The sequence below is a fragment of the Diprion similis genome, chromosome 11 (genome assembly GCF_021155765.1).
Source record: "Diprion similis isolate iyDipSimi1 chromosome 11, iyDipSimi1.1, whole genome shotgun sequence".
Classification (NCBI taxonomy): domain Eukaryota; kingdom Metazoa; phylum Arthropoda; class Insecta; order Hymenoptera; family Diprionidae; genus Diprion; species Diprion similis.
The window spans coordinates 1,913,436-1,931,770 of record NC_060115.1 but is presented as its reverse complement, the minus strand read 5'-3'; the positions used below and the strand labels follow the sequence as shown (position 1 = coordinate 1,931,770).

The 18,335-nt window shown below is 46.9% G+C and overlaps 2 protein-coding genes across 2 annotated transcripts in view; one reads left to right on the top strand and one right to left on the bottom strand.

Moving 5' to 3' along the window:
- The window catches only part of LOC124412724, an 84,382-nt gene that overhangs the window by 10,075 nt on the left and 55,972 nt on the right, over positions 1 to 18,335 (bottom strand). Inside the window, exons 13-20 of the mRNA XM_046892846.1 lie at positions 17,535 to 17,692; positions 14,567 to 14,692; positions 14,185 to 14,201; positions 13,967 to 14,086; positions 13,699 to 13,758; positions 12,695 to 13,150; positions 11,869 to 12,290; positions 10,633 to 11,832 (exon numbers count right to left, since the gene is read on the bottom strand). Of these exons, the coding sequence (XP_046748802.1) occupies positions 10,633 to 11,832; positions 11,869 to 12,290; positions 12,695 to 13,150; positions 13,699 to 13,758; positions 13,967 to 14,086; positions 14,185 to 14,201; positions 14,567 to 14,692; positions 17,535 to 17,692 (2,559 nt within the window). The remainder of the gene's footprint in view (positions 1 to 10,632; positions 11,833 to 11,868; positions 12,291 to 12,694; positions 13,151 to 13,698; positions 13,759 to 13,966; positions 14,087 to 14,184; positions 14,202 to 14,566; positions 14,693 to 17,534; positions 17,693 to 18,335) is intronic.
- Positions 15,936 to 17,436, top strand: LOC124412601. The gene is made up of 2 exons (XM_046892613.1): positions 15,936 to 16,202; positions 16,376 to 17,436. The coding sequence occupies exons 1-2, from the start codon at positions 16,073 to 16,075 to the stop codon at positions 17,266 to 17,268; spliced, it is 1,023 nt and encodes a 340-aa protein (XP_046748569.1). The 5' UTR covers positions 15,936 to 16,072; the 3' UTR covers positions 17,269 to 17,436.

Below are 18,335 nucleotides of genomic sequence, written 5' to 3'. Positions count from 1 at the left end.
ACCGCAAGGCGATTGTTGAAGTCTATTGGCAAACTGGGCTCCTGGTCTCTGGCTTTACGGTACAATTCCACGACGCGTAAATAGAGCAGGATTAATAACAGAAGGAAGGAAGAACTTGCGCATTAAATAAAGTTAATTCGTCGCGGGAGTGATTTTCGGAAAATGTAAAAGCTGCAACAGCGCCGACACTCAATCCTTCATCAAGGGTTTTTTTGGCAGAATGGAATTCTGGGTAAGGTAGCGGATCAACAAAATTGTACGCACGTACGATGATGTTCTCGTATTTCAGAGAGTTTCAGACTGTAACGAGGCCGAATAAGCGAAGAGCTTCTCGAGATTCTCGGCAGAGCTTTCCTATGGTTTAGAATTACAGGCCGTTGAATTTTCTGTTCCCGTATACCTATAGCGAGGCAGATAAGGTTCAACAACGGGAGAGATTCAAGTGAAAAGAGAAGGAGAGAAAATTCGAATGGAAAATTGGATACGGCATTTGTTTCGAAAATTGAAGACTCCTTGAATTACCGTTCGACAAGTAGATAGGTAGGTAGGTAGGTAGGTAGGTTATACGTTCGACGTGTACACCGGAAAATTACCGAACAAAGAGTATCGTCAGTTCAGAGAGAGCGAACTGAGATTGGTGAAAACCGAGGAAAACCCAGTGCTGCACGCAATTTTACCTCAGAATTTGAAATTTGGCTTCAGCAACCGCGTAACAAGCTGACCGATGGATGATCGGTAAAAAATGACGCGAATCAAAGCAGACGGTTGGCTGCACAATGACCGGCGATTTGCCCGGTTTAAATCGTAGGAAGTGCCCGAAAATTACACACTTTTAACGTGACTTACACCGGTAATTGTGCAACGCCCTTTATTCCCAGCCCCCCCAGGCCCCCCTCATTTTCCCGCGCGGCACTGCAGAATAACTGGAACTAATTACAACCAGATAGCCTGGAGAGCTTTCGAAAACGCTCATCGCCGACGATCTTCCATTTATGGTGGTTGTCCCGAGACACGCTTGCCGCCCCCTTAACCGTAAAATGGCTACGAGAAAGGCACGTAGTTCCGCTAAATAGTTTACCGACTTGGTACCAGACGAGTCTACGACTTTCTAATAGACAACCTAAAACTTGATCACTCGTAATTTGCAGTGGGATTTGGAAACGCGCAGACGATAACGAGTATGCCGAATGCAGAGATAAGAGATACAACAAGTGGCCGGCACACTCATCGTCCAGTTCGAGTTACCGGCTATCGATAGAACAAAAACAATCCGTATTCCTCATGATAGCGCCGTAATCCGCGCCGTTTGAAGGCTGATCGTGCACTTCTTCGTCATGCCAGTTGTTATCTAATAAAAAGCTGCTGAGTAATAGCGAGGCGTCATGTTTATCAGATGACATTAACCTGCCCAATGATACGTGGGAATGGGATAAAGCTGTTGGTCAGTTCCGCGGGTTTCTGATGAATCACTTGAAAATTCTCCACGAGACGGCCTGCGGTTACTATAACTGCTGTCGAGTGATACGAGCAACAAATCGAATTTGTTAAACGACGCCAACAAACCGAGATCGAGCATCGCTGCACGCCGACTGTAGGAGTCGATTTCTCCGTCGCAACCAACTGGGGTAATGCTACGGCAGATCAGGTTGCCCACTGACCGGAATTCACCGCTACTACTTAGCGGTATGCCACACTGTGTCCACCATCGTCTGCCGTTAGCATTTCACACCGCTTATAACGAGTTCGATTCAGCCCCGTTGCTGTCCTCTAAAACAGACACGAAAAGTCCCTTCCAATTCTTCCCGGTGTTCATTGATTCCACCGTCTCTTTGATGCTCACAAGGAACATCAGTTTGGTGCCTCCCCCCTCCCCCTCTGATTTCGTTGAGGCTAATGTATGTTGTAGAACATTGAAAACTAAGACACGTACTTTTTTTTGTCTGCGAAAAAATGGTTTAGCGGGGTGAAAACGACCGCCAAAGACCGGCACCCAACGAGGTGATTTCTTGATGCACTTGATGGGTTTGAATGAAACTAACGCTGAAGTTTTCCTATTCATTAAAAAAATATTTCAGTGTTGGTTTCATTCAAATATATGAAACGCGTCAAGAAATCACGTTTCAAGGGTCGTTTTCACCCCTTCAAACCGTTTTTCCGCAGATGAAAGAAAATATATGGTATACCAAACTGATGTTCCTTGTCAGTTGGACAGTACCCAACAGGAGTTCCACGATTTCCCAGGGAGATGGGTAATCACCACCGGAGTAGGAACTGATCATGACAATCTTATTAACCGGTAAAAAAATCAGGGGTTCTAATCGTCAAAGGACGATTGCTAGCTACTCAGCAGTTCTATTTTCGAGAATCGGATGGAATATCGATTGACTTTGCGCTTCTGGATTGTCTTCGAATTGCATCTTCCGACCCATCCCATTAAACTCAGATCGATGATCGACGCTTCGGCGTTGATCTGTTGATCATGAGTGTTCATCGCCGATGACTGGCCATCGCTTCCAGCGAGAGATAGTGTAGTAGGCTGCAGCTGTCAGGACCCACGAGGTGCGCAATATGGCATGAATGGTCTTTTTCATAATACCCATTGTGGGCTGGTGGTGTATAATTAAGTAAACGGAGTATCGTAACGACGTGATGCAATTCTCGTCTAATTATAAGGTCGTCAAATATGAGACGTCATCCTCCACGACAATCTCAACCACTGCAGAGCTGTTATGTCCTGGAAGAATTTCACCCACGGTGCAACTGGTGAAAATCCTCAGGTATTTCCGAAGCTTACTCGACTTCGAGAAGGAAAATCCTCGGTCTCCTTTTCTTCTTTCTCGACCGTTTCATCCCTCTGTAAAATTCTGAATCATTTTGCAACTCTAGCACAAGTGTAACGAGCGAAAACAACATTTAGGAGCAGAATACTGGAAGAGCTTAAACATTTGGCTTATCAAAATCTGAATCTGATCTCAGATTAACACCTTTTGTCAATCAGGTGTTCTCGCAATGTTTCCATTTCTAACGTTTCTTCCTTTTCTTCCTCCTTCTCAGTTACGTACACGTAACGCAGCTGTGACGATGAGACTAATCAATGCGTCGAGACGCTGCCTCGTAAATCGTGACGTCACGCGAAGGTCACGTTCGCCGGAAAGCCCTGCAGAATTCCTCCCTTCGTGTCCTGCACCCTTGGTGAATCGATGCGGTGTAGTGTGTGTGTGTGCGTGTGCAGGTAGCCAGGCACGTGTCGGTTGGCATAATACCAGCCAAGCTTTGTAGGTATCGATTGCTCCCTAGGCGACCGCGACAGCTGGTCCAACTGTGCAGGAGGGATGAGGGGGCGGCAATCGCTAATTGCACTGGGAGAGTTATAAGAGAGACAGGAAGAAGAGTTAAAACAAAGCTTCTTTCAGGACTCTCTTACCCAACCGCTGTTCTGCAAGCTCCGGAAACGACGTCTACGTTCCACGTAATTCCCTTCCACCACAGCCTCCGTTGTTGAACTCCCTTTGCCGTGTCTTCCATGGACATCACTCACTTCCGCACGCGTGCTTATCACAGCTTATTTTTCGTTATTCTTGACCATTCTCGATCCCACAAAAGCTTCATTATATATATAAGGTATGCGTTGCATTGTACCAATATTTTTTCAGAATAAGGATTGCAGAAGCGGAGGATCACTCTTCCTCGTAAAAGCGTTCAAATTGGCACCTTGATCGAGAGTTGTTAGTTTAGCTGGGTACGTACTTTGCCGCCTCCTTCTTCTGCTTTTATTCCTCATTATAATAATAATATTCAGGAGCGACAGATCACTCCACTTAAACGCAGCTGCCGAGCTGATGTTTAAATTCGTATTCAAAGTTATGATCGGAGTATCTGCGTGGAGTAGAAAAGTAGAAAAAGGACCGTGATAGTTGTGAGTTAATTTTACGGATCATATGACTTTCCTCTTTACCCGGATTGCAGCCTGCAGCGGCTCGATTTAAGAGCCGAGCAACATGCATCGACGATTACGCGGATTGCATCTATACTCGGGGTTATAATACCTCATATACGATATTGCGGTTTGAATATTTCGCAACGAGACACAGCCGCGGCCTCGATCGCACGACGGCGATCTCACGATATCACGCGTTGGAACGGGCACCGAATTCATGCCGTCGTGTTGATATATTCTACGGAAGTAGAAATCGTAAGAGTAATCAGGTGTATCGTGGGTGCCGGGTATCGAAACCGAGAGAGCGATTGGGAAAATTTTATAAGATCGATCGAGGATAATTAGGGTGCATTGATAAAAAAAAAATATATATATATAAAGTGAACAAATGAACGATCGTAGCCATTCATCCTGCATACTAAACTGACCAACGAGGCCAAGGTTCAATTTCTGTCTGTAAACATGCAAGAGATATGCGCCTTTTCACCGCGTGGCTTGAACGTTGCACGGAAATCTTAAGCCTGGTTATACGTTCGCGACCTGTAGAGAGAAACTCTAACGACCCGCTCAAATATCCGCCAATTAGACCCAATACATGTCAAAATTTGGGTGGGGTAGACCCGAAGTTATTAAGGTCTCCGGCTCTCACCTGTGCGGCACACCGTTTGTCCGTCCGAATGCCTATATACCTATAGGTAATCCGTTTCTTATATGTACGTATACGTATAATCCTAGACACAGACAGGAGTATAGATCATTAAGCCGAGCCGTGGGTACGATATAATACGCTGCGTCTAACTGCACGGTGGCTAGAGGCGTCGCGACTTAGAAAAACTGTTGAAATGAAATGGAGCAAACAAACCGAAATGTGAAAAACGAACAAAAAATAACAAAGCCTCCGTACCGACGACGTGATATTCCAGTCACGGATAAACGTGTGCTTGTGTCTTTACGTGTGAGCACATGATGTACATACGATGTATTATATACCTACCTACGAAGTTCGGAAACCTTCAGATTGAATTTCTGGCAAAAAACTAATAAACTCGCTTCAATATGTGTGTGTGTGTGTATATATGTATAGGACGTACTGCCTACGTGATCCCGATTGTATTGCATTAGGCTTCACTTTCTGACAGAGATAGTTTTCTTTTATTTAACATCGAATAGGGGATATCAAACGTTCCTCGATGTTGGTAAAACGATTACAAAGGGGGAGAAAAATGATAATGGGAGTCGAGTATCATATTGGACTCCTGGAAAAATGATTCGAGAGAAATAGACGAGGGAAAAAATTGAAGGAAAACGGAGGAAGAAAGAGAGAAAGAAAAAAGGCGAAATTCCAAACGAGACACGAGCTGCCCGTTGCGCGACCCACTTGGACTGACGCAATCGAAAATTGAGCAACCTTTTTATAATTACAAACAACGTAGGTACTTGCGCAGGAGTTTATGTGGCCCGTGTTTCGTGTAATGTACCCACTAACTAAGCTCGCGGATAGAGCACGAGCCGCGGCACTTGAAACTCTTTCATTAACCGACGAGTGTAAAAAAGGAGAAGACGGATCGTGCGTAGTCGTTGAAACAAGCAGCTCGCTCTGCAGGGTTTTGTTCTTCTGCGTGGTAGCGCCAATTTCTAAGCGTGTGTGAGGCCTCGTTATACACCGTCTCCATCGCACAAATGTATACTATTCGTACCTATTTTCCGCGAGGTTCGTGATCAACGAATTACCCAAGGGATTTCTATTTTGTTGAATATTTTTTACAGCCCCCTTATCTTCGGGGATAACGAGTCGATTTTTCGGCACCGACGATGGTAGAAAATGAGGATAAAATCGCGGTCTTGTTTCATGCGTTTTTCGCCATACTTCGAGGTCCTACAGACGAGACCAAATTATATCGGTCGGCAAAAACGATTACATGGAAGATTAACTCCTTCTCTCTGGCCGAATCTGACGAAACGTCGGATTTCGCATCTGCACGTCGTCGCCGGGCGGAGAGGAGCAGAAGAAGAATCGGAGAGAGAAGTCTGCTGAATTTGCTGCTGCTGCTGCTGCCTCCGTTGCTGTCGCCGCTCGTCGGCTCTTTGACCTGCTTTCTCTTTCCCCCTCGATCTCTGTCCTCCGGCTGATTCGGACAGTGCCGCAGCCGAGTTTTCTTCAAATGGAAAATTCACCGGGACAATAATGGCTGTTTCTGTCGGACCGGATACCGTCGCCCTCGCTCATCTTGGCCGAGGAAATTCAAAATGCTACGCGGCTTCTCACCCCCGACGATCGGGACTCCCTTAAATGCGATTCGACACGCGGCGTTAGGAGGTCAAGAAACTTTGCATCACGCGCAAATCGAACAAGGAACCTGTTAACCTCACCGTAGAAAGTTCTTCAGACGGGCGAGTCTCCGTTTTCAGAACAAGTGTCAAGGTTCTCCTTCCCGTCCTCTTTGCATTTTTGTTAAATGGCTACCTCGACACCGCCAGTAAACCTCGAGGAATTAGAAAAATGGAAACTGCCATTGCGCTTGCAGAAATGTTTAACTTTTTCCCAGAAAATGGTTACCGTAATTAAAGCTTATTCGCTTATTCAAAATTCAGCAATATTTTATAAACGTATTATACGTTTCGACTCATTGTTTTGTTCCAGTCTAATATTCCGTCCGATTTATTACAACTACTCGTGCAAATCGATTACTCACGTCACCCTGTATGGGCAAAAAACTTTCGTTCTGCTCCTCTACAACTGGACGTTTGACAAAAATTGGATTAATCTTATTTACGTTGGTAAATAATAACAAGCCTCCCGACGCCGTAGCTGCTATTTTTCATAAAACAATAATTAATCGTCCGGCAAACGAAATTAAACGGGAACGACGTCGATTAATTTCTGTCCAGGTTTCGTTTGGTCCAAACATTTTTCTCCCTCCTTCTGCGTGGTGAACGTATAGACATCCATACACACATTCATGTATATCCATAATTATTTATGTATTTGAGATTACGAGTGAAACACTTCTAAATGCAAATATCGCGACAAGTATTGCGCAGCGTTTTTATTGGCAATCCCATTTCATCGATTATTTCATCTCCCAGGATTGAAAAATTTCATAAGAGACTCGTGTGCATTTCGTCGCCTAGGAGCGGCCTGCAAAAACGTGCGTATAACGTCATCTCTCACGCGGTTACAAAATGTCGCTCTTTAAGCCTTGGCAATCCACAAATATGTGTATAACATCTTGACAAATATCACGCGCGCACACATATCCAGATATTACGTCGCGCTTCAGGGGCCGGTAAAGATTTATGAGAATTTAGTGAAACTTTTGTCAACATTCGCGCATTCCTCACGGCTACTTTGCAGTTGTAAAAACTTTCTTTCATGGGTTATCGAATCTGCAACCTCTGGCATGTAACGCCCGAGTAGTCGTCAGCGATATTTTTCCCGAGTATTTTTCTCGCGAGCTTTTCTTTTCCTTGGCGAAAAACGCCGAGAAGCCAGAGCGAGAAGCGAACGATATCCGGTTGCCGACATCCGGCACGCTTTGTTGAACGCACTGCGATTATGAGATCCTTGATGAATGCCTTGAATGAGATGAACGCCGAGTCACGTGGTTCAAAATCATGACGTCTTCTCCCACTCCCGATTCTCTCCAACAAATTCGCCAAAGAAATAAAAAGAAGAAGAGGAATAAAAAAAAAAAAAAAATTCCCGAGAGCAGGACTTTGGCATTGGGCAATATAACGCGGCCACCAAATCGCAAAGAGAATATGTAAATAAACGCGCGCCCGCTGCCCGGCCTTGCCCAAAATTCATCGGCCAGATGGGAGGCGAAAATTGTGAAAGGTAAAACCTTTGGTCCATAATTTTGACGGTGATGATATTTTTTAAGCGTCGTATCATACGTCGGCTCCAGCCAGCCAGTCAGCCAGTCTCTGTTTTAATTGTGACCGACATCGCGCGTTACTGCTCGCAACGAGGGATAATTAATCAGAAGTTATTCGGAGACGTTTAATTGAATAAACACGTGAATAAATTTACCATTCGTGGTTACGGCGAGTAACGAACGGCGCTTGTACGACTCCTTCTTTGGAATCGTCAGGCGGGAAGATTGGCCGTTCAGATTGTAAAGTATGGAGACAACCTTGCGGCCCGAGAACCCGGAAGACGGTCCAGACTCGGGGATTCAGGATTGTTATTGAAACCATGCATTGGCTTGGTCTGAATACGTTGCGCCATCCAGCGAAAACATCGAAGAATCGATGATGCCTGTAACGTGACTCTAAAGAGGCCGACAAGAAGAGCGACTGAAATGTTTGAGCCTCTTGATCAAACTTAAGTCATCAGGCGGGGAATATCGGGTGGATGTTTTGCACGATTCGCCGTAATTTCACTACGTAATGGGTATTTAGTAGCGAGACCGTAACGGGCGCAACCGAGTATATTTATGGTTCAAAAAACCAAAACCACGATACACGAGGGCGAAAATAGCTTCGAAGACCTAGGGTGTCTAGACGCAGTGATTTGAATCCCATTAACAATAAGTAAGTTAATGCGGAGAGCGAGAACAGGCAGTTTTTTTATTTTTTTTTATTAAAAACCCCGATCAAATCGATTCGTTCGATTAGAAAAATTTTCCCGATCTGCGGAAAAGTCGTGTCACAGTTTATAAATCTATTCTTACAATTAGTCTCAAATGAAAGTATACAAGGTTATTAAGAATCAGTTTTTTTTTTTCTCTTAGTCCTTTTCGGAGACATCAGATTTTCCGATCAATTAAAAACTGTAAGAACGCTCGCACTGCAAAGCTGCAACTTTCTGGATAAACGTTAATCAGATTCAGTATAAAACAGCTTTTACATCGACTCTGTGAAATTCCGAAGAACAGCTGTAGAGACCCCGAGCTCTGGGGCGTGATAAAAATTGGAAAGAAAAGACAAAGGTAAGAGGTGGGTAAAGTCTTTCGAGACACCCGTGGAATTCCTAAAAAATACTCGAATCCTCGGTTCCGTCTACCTACGTCACACAAACAGTGGACGAAAGTACGCACCAGTATTGATTTCGACTGTTCATTTTTCACGTGAGTTAGCTTGACAACAGTTTCAAAGAAGTAAAATCCCGTCTGTATACTCGCATACTTTTACAGCAGTACAGAGCAGCAGCAACAGCAACAGATCACGTTAGGCCGAGTAAAAAGTTCAAAGCAGGTACGCGTAACTTGGGCGAAAGTTTCTCTCGACTGGAATGTCGCGGGCTATCGCCTCGGCGACGCGACTAACGGCCGTCAAGTCCGATAATTTAGGGAATTTGGGGCCCGCCGTTTCCGCCAACTATGGGTCCCTCCTGATTGACTGAATCGTGCCACGAAACGGTAACGCTAGGCGAAGCTATTAGAAAAGAATCGAACAGCGAATAGCGCGCGTCTAGCGAGCGAACGTGTCGCACTTGCAAAGCGATTTCCGTACGCGTGCACTTGGTTCGACCCTCGTATCGTCTCGGACACTTGATCGAAATCGCTGTTACCCTGGTTCCCGGTTATCTTATCGGCCGGTGCACCGGTACCCCATCGACTATCTGGCACGCTTCGTAGTCTTGTACCATCGGTGCATGCACTTTCTATCAATTAATTACACCGTTATGTAGTTACGGTGTACGTCGACACGTTGTTGTTGTCCGCATTAACAAGCAAAATTCCTCCGCTCCGCGTCTCGAGGTTCTCGATTCGATCGGTTGGCCGATTCAGTGCCCATAAAATGGCATATTGTTATGTAAAGTATGTATGTAGATTGTAGAGTGCTTTTATTTCCCGTGTACGAAATTGTCACGCTCCTGTGTAGTTGCCTTTTTAATACGTGACGTGGCCAGCTGTCAAATCGCGTTGTTATTAGTATCTACCTCCTCTGCTCCCCCGAGGCCACGGAGAGGATATGATGTTCGTCATGGACGTTGTACCTAGATCGCCGGAGGCTAGCGAGGTTTTGGTTGCCGGTGAATCGCGGTGTAATAATACGTCGTGGTTCGTATTCAGGAATGCGAGTTTTCGCGGAAAGTTTCGACGTCAATGGACTAAAACTTGCCTGCAAGGGACGATGGTCACCGTAGAGGAATAAAACCTTGAGGCTACGATTTGGTGAGGAGCTGGTACTGCAAGAATGCATCCGTCGACGAAGAAAGGCTTTGTATTCGGGAGCAAGAAAAACAGGATGAAAGAGGAGAGAAATAAAAATAACGAAAGGATGATGATGATGATGATAATTTCCAGACCACGCAGCGAGGACCCGGGGCCGATGAGTCGTCAGTTCGTATATAACCTGAAGAACTCTTCGCGCGTGTGCAAAAATAAAATTTTCGAGTAAAAGAAAAAAGAATAGAAAGAGAAGGAGAAAGAACGAGGAATAAAAAAAATCGATGAGACGACGAGCCGGTCCCCGAAACAGGTACCGAACAGTGGTTCTCAGCCTGCTTAAAATTAGTTGGGAGAAAGGTGACTCTTGTCGACGGCTCGCCTCGCGACCGATCAACGAACTCCGTGGCCCGGGGCGAAATAAATATACCGAGGAAGAAGCACCTTGCCAGGACCAACGAGCTCGGACAGCCGCAGGATAAGGACTACTCGGAACGCGTTGTCGGACTACCGTTACCCGGCTGAAGAGGACTCGCGGAAAGATGGCCGAAACCCGAGGCTAGTATGACGCATACACACCTTGGTAGCAGGTTGCTGGAGGAAAGTGGCGATGCCGGCTCGCACCCTGTTCTTCACGCCCCTGACGGTGCCTCGAGCGCTGCGGATGGCCTCGCGATCGAGCATCTTGTACCCGGCGAAGAACTCGTCACCCTCCGTATCGGCGAGGGCAGCGGCGGCGGCGGCGGCTGCGGCAGCGTTGGCGACGTCCCTGGCCTCCTGCAGGTTTTCGTTCACGTGAAACTTGTAGAACCTGTCGTCGTCGTAGAGGTACTTGGTCCCGTTCCCGCGGTTGAAGTTCGCGTAAAACTCGGCCGCGGCCGTTTCGTCCTGCATTCGCATGCGTTCCATCTTCTTGTCCTCGTAGGCGCACTCCTTGACCACCGGAGGAGAGCGCCGGGTCGGCTCTTGGCCCTCGGGGCTCCGGACGCGAGGGGTGCTCGACGTCTTCGAGGAGACGGAGCAGGTCCCGATCGACGATGCCGCGGGTGACGGAGCGCGGTCGGGGCTTGGTTTTTGACTGAGAGTCGCGTCGTTATCGGGTGACGTGGGCTCCGGGAGTTTGACGGATATCGGTGCCGCCTTGACGGCGAGATTGCGAGCTTCGTCGGGCTCCTTCGGCTTGCCTCCGAGCTCGTCGGCGCCCGCGTTCAGTTCGCTGCTGTTTAGCGAATCGCAGCTGACGTTGCTCTCGTTGTCATCGCTGTCGATCTCGGCCCCGCTGCTGGTCAGGCTCCCGGTCCTGTTGTGCTGCCCGCCGCCGCTCAGGATAACGGTGCTGGCGTTCTTCTTCTTCGGCAAGGGTGGCGGCGTCCCATCCAGGTCGCTGCATGTCCCGCTGTCCAAGGTGTCGCTGGGCGAGCACTGTCCGCTCGACATCACCATCGTCCCGATCGAGCCCTGAAACGTGCTGTAGTAGAAACAGGAACTGGATCTGTTCCCGCCCGAGGAGCTCAACGCGCCAGAAACTTCACGCTGTACTATCATGTCCTCCCGATTAACGTCCGCCTCGTTGCTACCGACACTTATTCGGACACAACCACGGTCACTCGCGATACCGTTCACCAGGGCACCCGCACTCTGCACCTTCGCTCCGTCCGCGTTGTGTATCGTCTTGTTTGTATTCTTGTTGTTTTTATTCTTGTAGCTGTCCTCCTCCTCCTCCTCCTCGTCCTCCGCCCCTCTGTTGTTGTTCTTTTTGTTGTTGTTGTTATTGTTATTCTGCTTGTCGTCGTCTTCGTCGTCGTTGTGGTGATGGTTCCCGCTTCGGGCAACGTTGTCGTACAGCTTCTCCTCGTCGAGAGTGACTCGCACTGTGGAAACAACCTTGCCAGCGGAGTCGTCAGGGTTTATACGAATCTTGACAACGTGGGCAGGCTGCGAGGACTGCTGATGGTGCTGCGATGACTGTTGCTGCAGCGACTGATAACCGTTCGACTTCTGCACCACCGGTACTCGCCAGGCCGACGATGCCGAGGTTGGTGGCACTGTGCCACCGACAAATACCGTTGCTCCGGCCTCGGAAGTCCGACCGCCGACCGGCACCACGGGGAGGGAGAGGCTCTGGATAGTCTGGATCGAGATTGTCGTCTGGCGCGCATCTTGCCCTGTTACCTTGCAGCTCCGTTCCTTGGGTGGCAGTGCCGGAGAGACGGTCATTCCGTTCACCTCGTCCATTTAATACCCGAGTGGGGAAAAGGTCTCTCGCTCTTGGGCTCCACGACCCGATCCACGGATTCCCGTATCACCTGCTATCTCTCTGTCGCCCTGTTTCTTATCTTCACATCGTTATTACCTGCGCCGATATACCGCTGAACCGACACGCCGGATCCATTCGACGGTATCGGCTACTCGTTCCAGGCCAGATAACGATCACCAGGTGGAAACGGCACTTTAAATTTGACGCAATAATCCTCGAGGATTTACTACCGTTCGCGATACTCCGATCGGCGGTGAGAGAAAAAAAAAATATATACATACATATATATATGTATTCTAGTATATATAATGTGTGTATGTATTTATATGTATATATGTATATATATATATGTATCCACGCGGCGCAAAAAGGACGATAGAACACCTAAGACACTGAGAGAACGCTCGGCTCTAGCGGTTGTCCGTAAACTGTTACCAGAGAGTGCGATCGGCCCGCGATTCACTCCTTCTCCAATAGCCTTATTTCTCGGGTGGGGAACCCAGTCGAGTCGATCCTCGTGACTGCCGTCCGTGGTTCTCCTTCCTTCGCCTTTCCCTTGGCTCGATGGTACCGAAGCGAGTTTTCGGTTCGGTAAGAAGGCTGTGGCGTCCTCTGACGACTCGCCAAGCATCGTCTCCTCCGGCTTGTCGTTTGAATACACCTCCAGGGACGGACGAGACGCCGATATCTGCGTTACCTGTACACCTGCAGAAATCGCTGGACTCCAGGTACGCAGTCCTCGTCCAGGACCTCGTCCTCTCTCATCGGCGTTCGTTCTTAACCTTACAGTCAACGGAGACGCTGAGCCTTCAAAGTCATCGAGCAGGTCGAGCCCAGCACCTGTGGTCCGATCGGATGAAATCGTTGAGCGGATTCGTTACGTTGACCTTGCCCACGGACGGAGACACGGAAGAGGAAGAACACGACTAGAACAGGTTCCGTTACACTCCCTCAGCTCGCCGCATTCCTGCATCGAGTGGGGACCTCGTGTTTGTTTCTCCTTTTTTTTCCTCCTTTCCACCTTGCCTCGGCTCTTTTTGAATCATCATTATTTTTTCCTCTCCTGCAGGGCACATAGCTGCAGTCAGTCTTCTCTCTCTCTCTCTCTTTCCCTCTCTCTTTCTCCTTCTGACTCTGCATTTTTGATATCCTTTTCAACTGTGCAGCTACGTATGCTCGGCACACATCGCTCAATTTAATGAGCTGCACTATTTTCATTGCTTATTTAGCACCGTCGTCTGTCCGATGTTTACACTTTTTCTTTTCAGGGGCCAGACGAGACTTGTTTCTTGGCTTTTGAACTTACTTACTTGTTAAGTTACTCTCTGACTAACTTGCTCGCTCTTCGTCTCCTCGATTTCAGGTATGTCGATGCACGTTCTGCTGACAGGCCGAAGAATTTCGAAGCGTTTGGGGTTTGGTGCAGTGATGCATTCGCTTTTTCAAATCTTTTCCATCGAAGAATCGAACGATCAAAGGCAATCAATGATTTGTGGAATGAATTTTCATACTGTATTTTATTTTTCAGTCCTGCATGCAGCAGCAGCAGCAGCAGCAGCAGCAGCAGCGAGCAGCGGATCGAAGACTCGCGACGAATCGTTAATTTTTGCTGGCTCATCAGTATCAGTTCGTGGAAAGAAAGAAAGCTGTGCAAACCATTCCTCCTTCCCCTCGTTGTCGTAGTCATCGTTTCTCTCGAGTTCTTAGTAATTCTAATTGTCGCTGACGGTGAGTATAGTGATTTCAGTGCAGCAACAGCAACAGCAACATTGGGAACTACTGATCATCGCTTGAATATAATGATGATGATTATGGTATGATAACAACAATAGTGTTACAAGGCTTTCCTGATTTGCATTAAGAATAGAGATTGCCTAGTACGCTTAGATTCCTGCTCACAAGAGATAGAACGATGTTAAAACATTCAACTGTTGGCGCGTATCGAACCGGCCCAAATTCGACTTTACGATGAACGGTTTTTTTTTTTTTTTAATTTTTTAATTTAGGACCAACGCGGTTATCGCAACTATATTTAACAGCGATATTTATTTGTATACATTATCATTACATTTCACTATTAGGCCTACCCATCAGTTATCTTGTATATATTAATATAATTTATATTTAAGTGTGTATGTATATATGTAGGTCGTTAACGCGTGTGGTTATTGCTATTTCGAGAATCTTTTGAAAATGAATAAGTAACGGCGTGATCGAGTACAAGTATACACAGTTTTCCTTGAAGACATGAGTTACGCTGCGAGCTCCCTTTCTCTGGTAAGAAACCAGACGTTCATTGGATCCGATTTCCCCTTCATGGTCACTGGCCCACGGTATTCCAGAAGAAATTGCGGGTCCTGGTTCTCCGGCATGCAAAGGTATCTGGAACAAAGTAGGTACGCCGATAAGAAAGCCACCGTTTCGACCACGGTCCAAAGTTCAAAATACTCCCTACTTCCATGCAGGTACCTGCACCTTTTTCCAAAACTCAAATCTTGCGCAGCTCACACCATCCAGAGCACAGCTGCTTCGGGGCAATTTACGAAACGAAACGCCAGAGGCTCGGCCAATTTCCGGCGCAGCCGGTTCCCGGACCTTAACAAACCGTATTCATAATATCTCGGCACGAGCTCGTCAGAAAGTAATTGTGACTCCAAGGTGCTCTTGCGTGACGTCCCAAGAAACTTGGTTATCGCCGAGTACGTCCATCACGCGGATCAGAAGTACCTCCGAACACTTCAACGGGGTTGATTTGACGGATCTAATCCAGACGTTGCGTGTCACCAGAGAGATGATACGTATCTTTGTCAGAAATCATCGATACATATTCATAACGAGATTCGCTCTGATAAACTTTATATAATAATAATGGTAATCTAGAACGAGTCTGAAACGTTGGCAATAAAGCCTTTAGTATAGTCATTATTCTTATGACATTTCGAGGCTTGTCCGTTACTCCTGTATCTCATCAACTCCAGGATTCGATCTGTTCATACTCATTTGGCACGAAAGATAAAAATAAAAAAATAAAATCTTCATCAACTGTACCTGACCATGCGTGCTGTATACACGTATACAGACGCAGTTTCGATCTGTATCATTTTTTACTCGTTATTGCAGGTAATATGGTAGCCAAGCTACGTCGTTTAACGTGTCTCAAACTTTTGGGTTGATGCAAAATCGCCGGTAGGTATTTAATTTAACGGTCCTCGCTCGGTGAGTTGGTTAATTACAACGAGATCAAAGCCTTCTATAATTAGTCGAGGAAAAAATATTTTCCACAACGTTTTGCGCCGTAACCGTATCAATGATTTTCTTTTCTTTTTCTTTTCAACGTTTCTTTCACGCTTAGTAGCTAAACATTCGTTTGAATACTCGGAATGAAAATTAAATGTGAAAATATAATTTTCCCTTTCGTGAAATACTGGATTGAAATAAATAACAAACGGTAAACAAAATGGTATATATCTTTTCACCCCTGATACGCGGAAAGCGAGAGTCACGTGATATCGAGCCGTGTAATACGATGAGCGAGCGAGAACTGCAGGCGTGAAGCCGGCTAAATACATCCCTAAGTATAATCGAATTTACCCAGCTTTTCACTCTTCCACGGACAGAAGTTCCCTCGGCAAATTCACGCTGTCCTCCGTCGTGTCAACCGCGTGTTTTTTTCTTCACAACTGCTCGCCTTCCCGACCCCGTCAATTTTTAATTCGTTTCTTTTGATCTCATCCGGCTGTTCAAACGACGGGGAAAAAAATAATGGAGGTGGTTATCGACTGTTACTTTGATCAAATATTCTCCGAAATGGAACGCAGCAGCCTTTTATCCCGGTACAAAAGACGTGCCTTAGTCAATTACTTCACTGCAATTATCCAAGGCTGTGCCAAAGGTAAGTAAAAGAACAAAAAAAAAAAAAAGAGAGAAAAGAAGAAGAATACCTAAGGTAAGAATATCCGCATCAACCGTCGTGCTCCTCTCACCCCACCGATAACAAAGAAAAAAAAAACTTTCGGGAAATCTCGATTTCTCGAAACCAGCATCAAAGGACTCTTCTTGCCCCAGGTGAGGAGCTGGAGAACACGGAAGTGTGCGAGAGGGCGGTCCTGGCGGCGTTGCGTTACCACAACCTGACGCTGGTGGAGAACGGGTCGATCTGTCTTCTGGGGAAGTTCCACAACGTGTTGTACATAGCGATGAAGCTCTGCTTCGACTGGGAGCTACGCAATAACGAGATAGTCTCACGGCTGCTCAACGACATATTCTACTGCGAGAAGACCTTCGAGAGGATATTCGTCGGAGCGATATTCGGTACCAGGGTGACGCATTTCCTGTCGGGGTGGAAGAGCGACTTCGAGGACCGCGAGGAGAACATCAGAGCCTTGATCTACTTCATGGATCACGCCAACTCCGGCCGGCTCCTTTACTCGAGTCCCGCTTCGACCGGCAAGTGTCGCTTCGTCGACGTCCCAATGGAGTCCTACGGGCAAGCCCTTCCCATCCGGGTTGTCATCCAGCTCGGAAGCCCGGATATCCTGCTGCTCCTCCTGAGGTACGGAGCGTCCAGTTGCGCCGACGGATTATCTCCGTCCCCGCTCGAAATGATCCTCAACAAATTCTCGGAGCTGGACGTGGAGCCCGGTCAATATCCGGCTCAGCTGGTCGCCTGTCTGAGGGTGCTTCTGCGGACGGTACCTCTGGTCAGGGTCAATACCCCGAGTCACATCGCCGATCGGAGCGGGGTGGAGACGGTTCCGCTCTACGATCAATACCCGAAATTCGTCGAGAGCAATCTGGTGCCCCCCGAACGAAGCGGCGTGTCTCCACCCGAGTTGAAACACCTTTGCAGATGTCGAGTGCGACAGTCGCTCTTCGACAACTGGGCCCTCCCCCACGGGATTAAGGAACTTAGAATACCCCAATCCCTCCGGGAGTACCTGGACCTCCTCGCCGACTGACAGTCGGAATTCCTGATCGAGGGATCAGCATTGTTTGGCGGTGACGAGGCGCGGATCGTGTCGCGAACACTCTAGTTTTATGAATAAATTATTGTACTGCCGTCGAGCCGTGTGTACCGTGGGATTTGACAATAAATTATCATCCGTGGTTATTCATCAGACGGAACATAACCCGCGCCCTGGATTCATTGATTCGGAAAAGCCTGCCAATTAGCGGGTGTGAGTGTCGCTGAGTGAATTCGATGTTCGTCATGTACTATACATACCTGTATGCGTCCTCCGACACGTTGATTTTTCCCGGTTCCCCTGTAGTTTCGGTCCGACTGGTGAGGTTAACGGTATTACCGAAGAGACAGTACCTCGGCATTCGATGCCCAATTACACCGGTGACGACTTCCCCGCTGTGAATCCCGATTGTAATTTTCTGCAAATTGAACAATCGTTTTTCATTCGGTTCTTTCCTCCCATCGTTATACAGCTATACTACTGCGGGGGTTGCTAATAACAGGCAGACCTTTAACTCGGCGGGCTGCCTGACTTATCGTCCGTTATGTATTCAAGATTTTAATTGCTCGATCAAAGCCCTTCTCCACCGTCGAACTTTTGGCGACCTAAAAATACACTTCGTTTACCTCGAAATCTCATATTCGCAATCTTTCCTTCCGGACTGAAAAGCTTCCCTACAATAATTACAAAAAAGCTTTCCGATTCATCATTTATACCGTTCACTCTTTTTTTTTCTTTACATTTTTATATCAACCGATCAATCAACCCTGATCTACGAAAGAATTACGTGCTTTTTGAAGCACCAGAGGTTGCACATATTCTGTATCTAAATTTAAGTCAAAACGTATAAAAAAAAACAAATCTGTTCTCTTTGTGCGAAACTTGAGAAACACGTTGACAAGGAAAGTGAAGGAAAGTCGATCGCTCTAAGAAAGACGCCACTTCTACAGTGAGCCAACTTTAACTACCCTGAAATCGTTAATCATAACCGAACATAAAACCTTATGAATTGAGTGTAAACATTAGGCAGAAACTTGTGAGCATATATCAAGTTCCGATCT

What these genes read in the sequence shown, in the direction of transcription:
- LOC124412601 (XM_046892613.1), top strand. Translation starts at nt 16,073, where the DNA reads ATGGAGGTGGTTATCGACTGTTACTTTGATCAAATATTCTCCGAAATG. An exon ending in TATCCAAGGCTGTGCCAAAG is followed by an intron (nt 16,203 to 16,375) that starts GTAAGTAAAAGA and finishes TTCTTGCCCCAG; the next exon opens with GTGAGGAGCTGGAGAACACG.